This window comes from Cupressus sempervirens, chromosome 7, assembly GCF_028749045.1.
Source record: "Cupressus sempervirens isolate cs-2001-9-10 chromosome 7, ASM2874904v1, whole genome shotgun sequence".
NCBI classification, from domain to species: domain Eukaryota; kingdom Viridiplantae; phylum Streptophyta; class Pinopsida; order Cupressales; family Cupressaceae; genus Cupressus; species Cupressus sempervirens.
The window spans coordinates 12,419,508-12,431,359 of NC_143124.1; the positions used below are offsets into that span (position 1 = coordinate 12,419,508).

The 11,852-nt window shown below is 36.3% G+C and overlaps 1 protein-coding gene across 2 annotated transcripts; it reads right to left on the reverse strand.

Annotated features, from left to right (window-relative positions):
• Positions 1–2,723: 2,723 nt before the first annotated feature.
• On the reverse strand, positions 2,724–11,500 carry LOC149545163 (uncharacterized). 2 transcript variants are annotated; one of them, XM_089790543.1, is made up of 5 exons: positions 11,181–11,500; positions 3,861–4,019; positions 3,572–3,689; positions 3,292–3,444; positions 2,724–3,139 (listed from the first exon to the last, which is right to left on the reverse strand). In XM_089790543.1, the coding sequence occupies exons 2-5, from the start codon at positions 3,866–3,868 to the stop codon at positions 2,948–2,950; spliced, it is 471 nt and encodes a 156-aa protein (XP_089646669.1). In that variant the 5' UTR covers positions 3,869–4,019; positions 11,181–11,500; the 3' UTR covers positions 2,724–2,947. The 2 variants fall into 2 exon arrangements, with proteins under 2 accessions (XP_089646669.1, XP_089646670.1); XM_089790544.1 differs by having other exon boundaries at positions 11,112–11,495.
• Between the last annotated feature and the right edge of the window lie 352 nt (positions 11,501–11,852).

An 11,852-nucleotide genomic window follows, 5' to 3' on the forward strand; every position in this document is an offset into this window, starting at 1 on the left:
CATGAATCAGAAGAAAATGGATAGATCTGGTTAGGAAAGTACATATTGAACCAAAATATTTCAGAAATAGAAAAGAAGACACCCCTAAAACACTCTCATCAAGCACCATTAACAATGAAAAGTATTATAAAATATATATATCAAATAGATTTTGAATACAAATCTAAATCTAAATCAAACATGCAAGACTAAACTATTAAATGCAAGCCTAAATAGTTATGAACAGAATTCTAAATCTAAATGAAATTAATTAAAATTGAAATCTAAATCAAAGTAGAATATTATAACTAATTTTGAATTTCAATTTACATCTACATCTAAATCTAAATGAAAATGTAAATAAAAAATAGAAATCTCACCTACAAAAATGTTACTCCAAAACTTCAATTTACTCTTATTCAAAAACTTCAATCTAATCCTCCAATAACCTCCACCTCTTCCTTCCTGCAAAAACATAAAATGAAAATGAAATGAGGAGCCTTGGTTTTATAACTTCTGAGAGGCTCCTCATATCCCCCGAGAGACGTCTCTTCACATTCCACGAATTTGTTTCAAATTCCCCCACTCCCCGTAAAAAATAAGCATGAATGTGCATGCAAAATTATATTTAACAAAAAAAAAAAATCATATTGAAATTATTTCGCCCCTATTTTTTCGGGCCCTATTTTTTCGGGTCCTACTTTTTCGAGCCCTACTTTTTCGGGCCTATTATTTCGGCCTCCATTTGGCTTCCTATTATTTCGGCCAGCTATTATTTCGGGAATTCTTTTTTAATATTTAATTTGGAAATTTGTAACTGCTCCCAAATCTTTTTTATTAACAAAGAATCTTGGCATATTCCCGTGCTGGGCATTTGTGCTGCCATTGTATAGAACGCCTCTAGTTTATGTCTAGTTTTAATTATTGATTTTGTCTTCATTTCTAGTTTATGTCACAGTCCTTGGATTTTTATCTCAATTCCAACTTTCCCTCTTATGACACCTTCCCCTAATTTCTCGTGTTGTTCCTACTAATTTCTCTCATTTTTCATGTCCACTAAATTCTCCACTTCCCAATTCACTAATCAAATTCTTATTTGCCTAGTTTACTCCCTAAAGTCATCATTTTTTATTTGCTAAAATGAGTTATTGTATGTAAAAATAACTATTGATTTTTCTTCAATCAGCCTCTTTGGCCTCCTATGATACAAGAGCATCCTTGGGTTCTTTGCAATCCTGTGTCAACCAAAATATACATTTGTTTCCCATTAACCAATATAGCCCAGTCTCTGAGCCTTCAAATCAAATTGTTAGTTATTAGGCAACTAGTGGAGTGTTTGTGGCATCATGGTGAATCTTTATCTAGGTTCACTCCTTGTTTCAGTATTTCACAATCGAGATATCTTTGATTCAGTTTGGACCTAATCTTGTCTTCATGTTGGAGCTTTTCAATCTCGCAAAGCAATTTCTCGATCAATGAAGCCAATTGTCACATCTCACAATGTTTTGAGATCCTTAGTTGACATCTCTTGGATCGCTATTCCTAAAAATGTCTTGACATCGAGATACATAAGATTTGTGACCTACCCTATATAATAGGTTTTCTTTGTCCCAGGAAATGTAACCCTTCTAAGATGACTTAATGGTTGCATAGCTAGCTGCATAAATCAAGGACATTACTCTGCGTTTAGGGAGCTCGCATTAGATTAGCTCTTAGAAGCTTGCTCAGCTAAGAAGATTGTAAGGGTTTCTGCCCATAATCAGGCTTATATGCCTAGAATGTATGCATGCATGTGGCTGGCCAATTGTAATTGCCTTTCTGATAATGATAAAGGTTAATCTTGTTCTCTCTCAATCATTTGTTGTTGCTTCCATTGTATACTCTTGCTACATCACTTGGATAATCTCTTTGAAGTCCCTTGTTTGGGCAGTCATGTTGGTATGATTAGGAATATATTTACATGATTTAGAACTTTGTAATTGGACTTCAGAATGTATGTTTTCTAACCTCTATTTTCCTAGTCGACAATAAAATATCCTATACAAATCACTAGAATATTCACACTGATAATTTCCAATTTTCCTATACCTGAGTATAGGCTCCCATCAATCTGCAAACTATGGCATACAATATTGAAAACACAGATGTGGTTTTCAAATTCCTAAATAGAGAAATGGCCTTTGCAACAGATTATGAATTATCATCAGGAGATGAGTCATGCTCTGATTTCAAAGGGAACAATGGTATGTTCATTATGATGATGAATGAAATATAGTAATCCAACCATGCAGATCTGACTGGTTTCATGGGTAACTTTCATTCAAGAGTTTGGATTCTCTAGGAGAGAAGATGATGACAAAAGGTGGCAGATGTGGATCACTCAGCCAAGGAATATATGTATATGAATCTAAAATATATAACCTGGACATAACAGACATTCTCTTCTTTCAAAGGGAATAAAAGCCCTTTGACAATGATGATGAATGAAATGTAGTAATTCCACCTTGCAGATCGACTGGTTTCATGTGTGACTTTCATTCCCAACTTTGGATTCTAGGAGAGGATGATGGCAGGTTTAAGCTATGGAGCCAAGTCATATACATATATCAGTCTAAAATTCAAATAATGACATGATGAGGAGGAAATTCTTGGTGTAGGATGGTGCATGAAGTGGGAGGGAAGAGATAGAAAAGCTTTATTTGGAATTATATCAGTACAATACGTATACTTTGTGCTGGAAAAAGTTTGCATCTGAAATACATCATTTGATAAATTGCACTCAAAGTTACAAATCTAAGAATATCTTCAGTTATGAGATATTCTTTTACCCCGTTTGATATTAGCTAGCCTTCTCATTTTTAAGTAATGAACATTATATCACACCGATTCTGCTGATGTAAAAGATTATGATATTAACATATTACATATTACAATATGCAGTCACTTGATGGTTAACATCACAAGCACTTTATTCCTCCTCAACATCCATTTTTTCATCATTGTCCCCATCTGCTTCGTCATTTTCTTCATCTGCTGCCTCATTTTCCTCTTCATCTTCTACCTGAAGTTTCATTGGTGGGGATGGTAAAGTACTCTTGATCATTTCAAGGAATTCATCAACAGTTGAACTTGACATTCTCTCCTCACAGTCTTCTATTATCTGTTTGCCCAGAATGTAGGATAAAATAATAGATAAGAAAACCCTGATTTACTCAAAAAGTAGCCAAAAATTCAAAAAGTATAGTACTGTGGCTTCATATATCCACAGCTAGTTATAAAATAAAAATCAAGACCAATGAATAAGAAATTTACCATATGCACTTCAACTGCAGTAGAAGGCCTAAGATTTAGAACTTGAAGTCGTTCTGCTTTTGTAAGTGAGAACTTTTCTGCCTTCAACAAGAACTCCCGTACAATCTCCTGACTCTGGGTTCCCGCTGCAGACTGCACCAAGTAATCAAAAACCTGTTTTGAAAGAAAAGGCGCTGCTGCAGTTATATGCTATAGTGTGCCCTTACAAACCAATAAACAGCTAATCCTTACCACAGACATTTATGCTACTGATGAGAACCAACAGTGAAAAAACATTTACCTGGCATTCAGATCGAGTTGCAGAGCCAGATGAACCCAAAGGATCTTGAGTGGCTCCTCTGGTTTGCAACAGATTCATCACTTCAAAGTTGGAGAGTAGACCAGCATTAGCATCCAGTCTACATAAGACAAAGCATCTTAGGCACAATTTGCATGCAATAGGAATCCAGAACAGGACATTTATTGCTATGGAGTCATCAAGCAATGTAAAACACCACAAAAACGATCTTTAGCATCTTTCAATCTTCAAAACGATTTCATAAGAGAATTTGATTAAGAAAAAATCTTACACTTTCATGATGAATGGAAATGAAATTCCATGCAATATCAATTCTGACCAGATTTTGAAAACCTAGTAATATGAATTAAGTTAGGATATTTTCTAGGACAAGATGTTTGAGGCATCCTCAAAACCAACAAATCGTCCAACTGCTACACCTGCTTTCAACCTGAATGAGCAAAACAGCATGACAAAATCATAAATCTTTGAACTCATGATCCTTAAAAGAAAGGTATTTCAAATTCATTGAATATAATCTTAAAGGTTGCGGTCATACATCTAAACCTCATTACCTTGCATGGTTAGAATTATCTTACAATTAATGATTTGCATACCTCGCTTTATTAGTCTGCTATTTGATCACACATAATTTTATAATTGAATAGATACTAATACTACATATGTTTGTCTAACCTGCTAATCAAATCTGTGGGTCACTTCCAAAGGAAAGGGCATACAATTTAAATTGTAAATCATCCAAGTTCTTCAACATCTTTGAAACTCTTCATTTTGCTAGTGACCCACATTAGTGGAAAAGATATGGATTGGGATACAGCTGGACACACATTTAATATGAAAACATGTATGTGTGAGTGTATATGCATGTGTGCATGCATGGATATGTGTGGTTATGCACATGCAAGTAGGCATGTACATGGGGGATTGCATTCGCAAACAGCCATGGGCATGCAATAGGCATGCACGTGGGGACATGTATTCTGGATTGTGCATATGGGGCAGGCATGAACAGGTGTGTGGATGTGTGGGCAGTTGTGAATATGTGTGAGCGCACACATGTATGTGTTTGGGTGTGTGTTTGACATGTAAATGGCTATCAAATTCAAGGTTAAAATGAAGATTTTTTTGTTCACACACCTATATGCCATTATACTTGACCCCTTGCTACCATTGGACAATGCCTCTTGCCATTAATTACACTTGAGAACATATGTGAATGAACGTATGCTTATTTTTTAATCCATTCTGCATTGTAGTCATAAAGATTATGGAAGATTTGAACATATTGTGTTCCAACATTACAGGTTAATGAGGATCTGAATTGCTTCCATGATACTAATAGCATTTAAAATTTAAACCAGTGCTAGCTTTCAAAACAAACCAGAATTAAGTCATGAACTTTGTCTATATTTGAAAAAATTAATGAGATGCCAGATGAACTAACTATCCAAAAACTTCACGAATTCTATACAGAAATACTATTCACTGAAATACAACCATATTTGGGTGAGTCTCACCTTAACCGAATAGCTTCGATGCTTAAAGTTAAAACCTTTGTGTCTGCAGTTTCAATGCAATGGAAATGAGACATTATGAACCAAAAAAGCCCCAGCCTCTCGTCAACCAAAGCCCTCACAGCAAACCAGAAGAAAAATAGAGCCCAATGGACAGGATTGCATGAACCTGTCACATATATACTAAATTGCCGATTTGGTTGCAGATGTGGGTGAAAGAATCAGGTTCGTGAGTGCACAATTTTGTTTTCGCGGGGCGCAGAGGGAGGGTGCTAGTGGATGCGTGTGTGTGTGTACACACACACACATATACATACATACATATATATATATTCAATTAATAAGATTATTGCGTTTAATATTTTATGATGAGCTGTTGCCCTCCAATAGCAAAGACATAGGTTTAGGAAAGGATGCGTTATTTTGGGAAGATTCTTGTGATGGATTCCTTCCCCCCCGCCTCCCCCCCATGCTAGAGTGCCTCAATCTGCCAGCCAATATAAAAATACCCTTTCCAATCTCTTGGGACAGCGAGTCAGTGACAATAAAATGAAATCTGATGATAACCAATACATGGGATGGCAATGGAAATCCCTGGAAGAAATCCCATTATCAAGGTAAGAAAAACAAATTTTTAAACATTTTTTTAGCAAAAGAAAAGTCAATCATAAGGAAAGGAAGGATAAGCTAATTTGGGGAGCTTCAAAGGAAGGAAACTATAATGTCAAAAAAGGATATGAAAGGATAATTAACTGTCAACATTGGGACAAGATCGATATCCCTCTCAATCTGTGATGGGATTTGGCTTGCCTTCCGAAGGCTGGTATCTTCCTTTGGGCGGCCTTTCAGAAGAGAATCCTAAAAGTGGACCAGTTCACCAAGATGGGTTTTGAGGGGCTGTATCGATGCCCTCTTTGTGAAAATGAAGCCGAATCTGCTGCACACCTACTGTTCAAGTGTCCGTACTCTAGAATTTGTTGGCGATGGTTATGTCAGAAACTAAATTGGCAAATAGCATTTTGTAGATAACCTTTTAAATTTTCTCAAAAGATGGCCTAAACACAGTAGATCTAATGTATATAGCAACTTATGGAAGATATCTCCATTTAACCTTCTATGGGAACTATGGAAGGAGAGGAATATAAGAATATTTAGTAATGAAAACTTGAAAATTCCTTCATTCCTAAACAAACTGGAAGTATGCATTATAGAGTTGGCCAATAATAACCTCAGGAATACTAAAAGGAAGAAGGATCCTTCTGCAAATGGGGTGCAAAAATGAATAAGAAATGATAAAGTTTAATTAGCCCTCCTATGATTTATTCTAGGACTTATCCTAAATCCAGAAAAACACTCCGGCTGAATGTAAATGAACACCGTAAATGAACACCTCCTCCAATAGGATAGGCAAAGCTAAACTTTGATGGGGCCTCAAGATGCAACCCCGACTCAACTAGTCTAGGATGCATTATTCATTCTGACAAGGGCATATGTATAGCAAAATGAGCCAAACCCTTAGGGGCAAAACCTGGTTATGCATTTTGAGGAGTGTAAAAACAATAGATTGGAATTTTTTTGGGGTCTACCTGCAACTCCAAGCTTACGCATAAAAATAGATCTTCCCACTCATCTTCCGAGCAAAACAAATGGTTCAAATAAAATCCCAAAAATAGGAATGAAGATTTGCAAAACCTTGATTTGACTAAATCAAGATTTTTAGAAATCTCAATTTCTACGATTCCACCAACCAAACAGACCAATCCTACAAATTTTGATCACATACAAGACTTTTTACCAAACTCTGGTCTCTCAAATTGCAATTGACACGGTCTGGTATTTAGAAAGACCCAATTGATTTTTTCTATCCTTGCCAGGCTTGGTCCTAATTATTCACTTTTTCTTGTCTAATTTTTATGTCATTAGAGATGCACTTGTTACAAAATTCACTATGCCTTCACTTTATGGTGTTGCTTCATTGCCTCACTAGGAAGTAGGTAAATTTGGTGTAGATGGGCAAGTTGACGTCTTCCAAATCAAAAGCTCTTAACTGACCTGGGGTTTAAGTGTGAATAATAAAAGATGATTACAGGATAACTATGGGCTGATTCATCTTTGTACTCTGAATACACAATAAAAGGTAAACCATAAGCTACGCGACCTTACTCTCATTTCCAAGACAAAAGGCATATAAATAATATGTGAACTGCATGAAGGGAGATAGGATAGGCTGCGATTAGACAAGGCTAATGCAGCGATTCATTATTGATAAAGCGGGAATATCAATTAAGCGACAATTATGATTCTGGCCAATTAAGTTGTAAAGAAGGGGCATCAATTGTGAATAATTGATGATTGTTTATAAAGCAGCAGTCGGGATGAAGGGATACAGCCTTTTCAAAAGGGCATTTGTGATGATAGGGCGTGAATCCCTATACAAAGGCGCATATAAAAAGAAAATATCTTCAATTGAGGAGGGCATGAAATAATCAGAAAACATCAAGAAAGAAAAAGACAAGTCAGTATTAAGAGATCTGCAATCAGCAATGTCAAAGCATAAAACCAAGACAGGTTCTCCTTCCAGAATTATTCACTGTTTGTTGCCAAAGTCTAATATACTGATGACAATTCTGCACCCCGAATTTTTACCTCTGTTTCCTGCCGTACAGCTTCCTGTTACAGGCCGTACAGTACAGACCCTGTACTGAAATTTATGCAAATTAATGGCTGCCGAAAATCCCCCAAACAGGGACGCCTAGGGTTGTTAAATAACCTCTTAAAAGCATTGAATGAATCTCTGAATAATTTGTGAGATATGAACAATTTTGTGTCTCAAACCCTAGTACGGCACTGCTATGTACGGCCCTGTTATAAAATAATTTTCTGGGTATTGGATGCCGAAATTGGTATGATCTGAAACGCCTAGGGTAAATATATAACCCCTCGAAAGCATAAATTCAAACTCCCAAGCAATATGAAGTTATGAGTAAAAATGTTTCATACAATTTTTAAGTTGAATATTGAAATAAAATTTCATCATGTTATATAAATTTATATTTGTGCTAATAACGCAATTATTACTCATTGGGATTATTGTTTTAGGGAAAAAGACAGAATTCTCCCAAGAAGGGGGCATGGCCTTTGATAAGCTTTGACTCTCTTCAAGGATACTGCCAACCCCTCAATGTTCTTGTTACTTGTAGGTCTCAATGATTGTCTCATCCATCTGAGCTGCTTCTAGCATGATTTCAACAGCAAACCAGGGTCTTACACACCTTCATAGACTTTATACTTTGGTCCTTAAATTGTTCCATCAACTCTGCATGCAGCTGTTGTTTTAGACTGTGCATTAGGCCTGTGCAATCTCCTCTCACTATGTCATAAACCTTTGATAGCTATGGAAAACTCTGTGGTGCCTGAAACTTTTATGTTAAACCCAACAAACTCCATACTTGGCCTTGTGCTGTGTACATTCTTCACTATCTTCATGCTCGTTTCTGTTAATGCCTGTGAAGGTCTTTAATACTGTATATGGTTTGCAAGAACTTATTATGCATCCCTTGACAGAGATAATAACATCTGAAGGACTTAAAGTCACATCGCTATATAATAAGGGTGAGTTTAAGTTAACATCTGACAACCTACTCATTGCACACAGACTTCTATAATCATGATTGTTCTGTTTTCTGATGCATGACTGTAAACCGTCAAGGCACTGATGGCTTGCTTGACCTGTTGATGGCATAGGTTTTATATGGCTTTAGGGGTTGACAGAGATTAGGGTTTCTTCATTGTTTATGGTTTTTTAACTTTTTTGGTGTCCATATAGAAAGGATCAATTACCAAAACCTTACAAAATGCCAATCAAGGCAGTCCTATTCACTATCTGATGTTACGAAAAAGCTGATCAGACAGAAACACAATTGAAACAATTTCTGACTCAAAGTGATGAACCCCTTAGCTGTCCTACCAAAGATTTGATTAACTATTTAGCAGAGATGGACCTTAGTTTAACTTTGTTCCATTGTGGTAACTTTTCAGACCTCTGCAAAATCGATCCCTCATATGATCAGATAGAGCTCATTCAATACTTTCTATAATGATATATACAGATTACAATTCCATGCAAAACCTCTTATTAGGGTCCGTTTGGTTCATGGAATTTTAAAAACCAGGATTTCTACAAACCTTGGTTTAGCCAAATCAAGGTTTTGCAAATCTTCATTCTGATTTTTGGGATTTTACTTAAACTGTTTGTTTCACTCGGAAGATGCGTGTGAAGACACATTTTTATGCGTAAGCTTGGAGTTGAAGGCAAATTTCAAAAAGTAGTCCAATCTATTATTTTTACACTCCTTAAGAAACATAACCAGATTTTGATTTTCAATTCCTACTTGCTAGTAGGAAGTTGGAAAACCTGGTTTTGAAGCAAAATTGGAAGTCCGATATGCTAATTCCATTTTGCCAATTTTGAAACAAATGCAAAAAATTTCAAATCTGGATTTTACGAAAGCCAATTCCTGTCATCTTCCAGGAACCAAACAGTTAGGGTTTTAATAAGCTTTGGGATTTGACAAGGGTTTCAACCTTCTGTTTTCCCTTGATGATGATGATAATCTTATCCATTGCTTTCCTTTCTACCTGCACAGGGACTTTCATACATTTTTATGGCTGAAACAACAGCATCTGACAGGTCTAACTAATCCCATCTATGAGAGTTAATTAACAGCATTTGTGAGACTGCAAAACCATTCATATCTATTTCTCATATTTTACTGCCATCACACGGCTATGCTAAAGATCTGTGCAACACTTTTACTACTCTTCCATCTTATATTTGCACCTATGACTTCCTTTCATCTCATGTGAAAGCCCTTAAGAATGCTCCTATGATCCTTCAATAATACACAGATTCGTAGGAACATATACACAACAGACAAACCTGATCATGTTTAAATCACTGTTTGACACCTTTTGTAAAAGGAACAACAACAGACAGGCCACATTCAGTCATCATGAAGATTTCAACGTAAGTCCTTAGCAGATTTGGCCATAGTTGTACTTTTGTATGAATACCCTAAGGCTTGACATGGGTTTGCATGGGTGGGATTTCCTTACAGGCCCAGCCAACTCTAGTTGTGATAACACCTAATGACCTAAAATTGAGGGCTTCTAAAGCAAAGAGGCATCTACCTGTGCTTCAAACATATTAGTGTAGACCAAACCTATGTTGGCGCCAATAACATTATCATTGGTTTTAAATAAGGCATAGTCAAGAGAAACCAAGGGAGGTTTGTCTACATAGACATGAGAGAGACAGGCATTTCCATAAAGAGGAATTCGTTTCATCAGAAATTCTGACATGTGCTCGAACACTAGCTATGACAAATGCCTAGAGGAACTGCATATTGGAGTCATTAACCTTTGTTTCATTGAAAGACAGGACTTATGCCTACCGAGCTATGGAGTTTTGAACTGGAAGGTCATCTTTTGGTTTTGTTATTCTTTGAATTCTTGACCGTGCCCATCGCATCAGACCTGTCCAAGGTCTGTGACTCTTCCTGGTGGGTTATAGGCCTCTTGGTAGATTTACAAAAGCCCTGCTGTGCTTAGGAATCCTTTTATAGGGTTTTAAATCATGTTAGGGTTAGACAAGGCTTTTGCCTTTTAACATTTTGACAACATAATGTACAAGAGAGCAATATTTGACACTTGGCAGACCATTCATGACTGACGGAAAAACCATACTATGTATAATGTGAAATCCCAGCTCTAATTTTTCCAAGAAAATTTCGAGTTACCTCTGAGATATGCTTGAAAGTTTGGATACATTGATTTCAAGCTCTTGAGTTGTGGTTTATGAGCACATAGATTTATGCAGAAATAAGAGAACATGCATTAATTGAGAATAACAAATTTGATCTCTTCACATACATAGACTGAAACAAGAGTCTTTCTTAGTTTGCATCAACAGATAGAGTTAACAAGACCGAGATATATAATTTTCTGACCTTTTTGTTACTGATAGTAGTCTGAAATAAACAGCAGCAATTACAAATCATCAACCTGGAATACATTACCGAAGCATTTATTCTTCAATAGCCTCCAGAGTGCAGTCTACAACCAGATAAGATTTACTGGTGCTTCCTACAACCCTTCGCCAGTCCATACGCTTTGGAATGCGCCCTGTTTTTCTAAGTAAAACGTTTCCCTTTCTATAGGGCCACGGCCTATAAAAGCTCACGCCTAGGCAAGAGAAAGGTACCACGCTGCTAAACAAACTTCAGTAGTTCCTCCTTCCCGAGTGTAACTGAAATTTGCAATCCTAGTAAGCGTCAGCGGGGTTTGTTTTCCACTCCCGCCACCGGTAAGCTTCTATTGTTTTTTAGAGCAGTGGATTCTTATGATAGGGGAATCTTTTCTTACAAAGTAGGAGCTTCCACTTTTTAAGGTAGGGCTAAAATCTTATTGTCATATGTCAACAATTGCATTATTTTTCTATCAAAATTTATTAACTAGCTTATATATATTTTATAGATATATATAATAAATTGAGAAATATCCTTCCTGAGGCGTCTATTTTCATAATCTCATAATTTTCATCATCACATATTTATGTAAGTGTAAGAGACGTGAGGAAGCGATTCGAGATTCTTGATCTACCTCATTTTTACTTCCATTTCCTCTCTGTAATTTTCACGATTTTAATTATAATTATATTCAGTCTATTTCTATTTTATTTTTCTGACATG

Coding starts and splice junctions, on each gene's coding strand:
- LOC149545163 (XM_089790543.1), bottom strand. Junction 3,445..3,571: donor CAACTCGATCTGAATGCCAG/GTAAATGTTTTT, acceptor CTTTCAAAACAG/GTTTTTGATTACTTGGTGCA. Junction 3,140..3,291: donor CTGCAGTTGAAGTGCATATG/GTAAATTTCTTA, acceptor CTGGGCAAACAG/ATAATAGAAGACTGTGAGGA.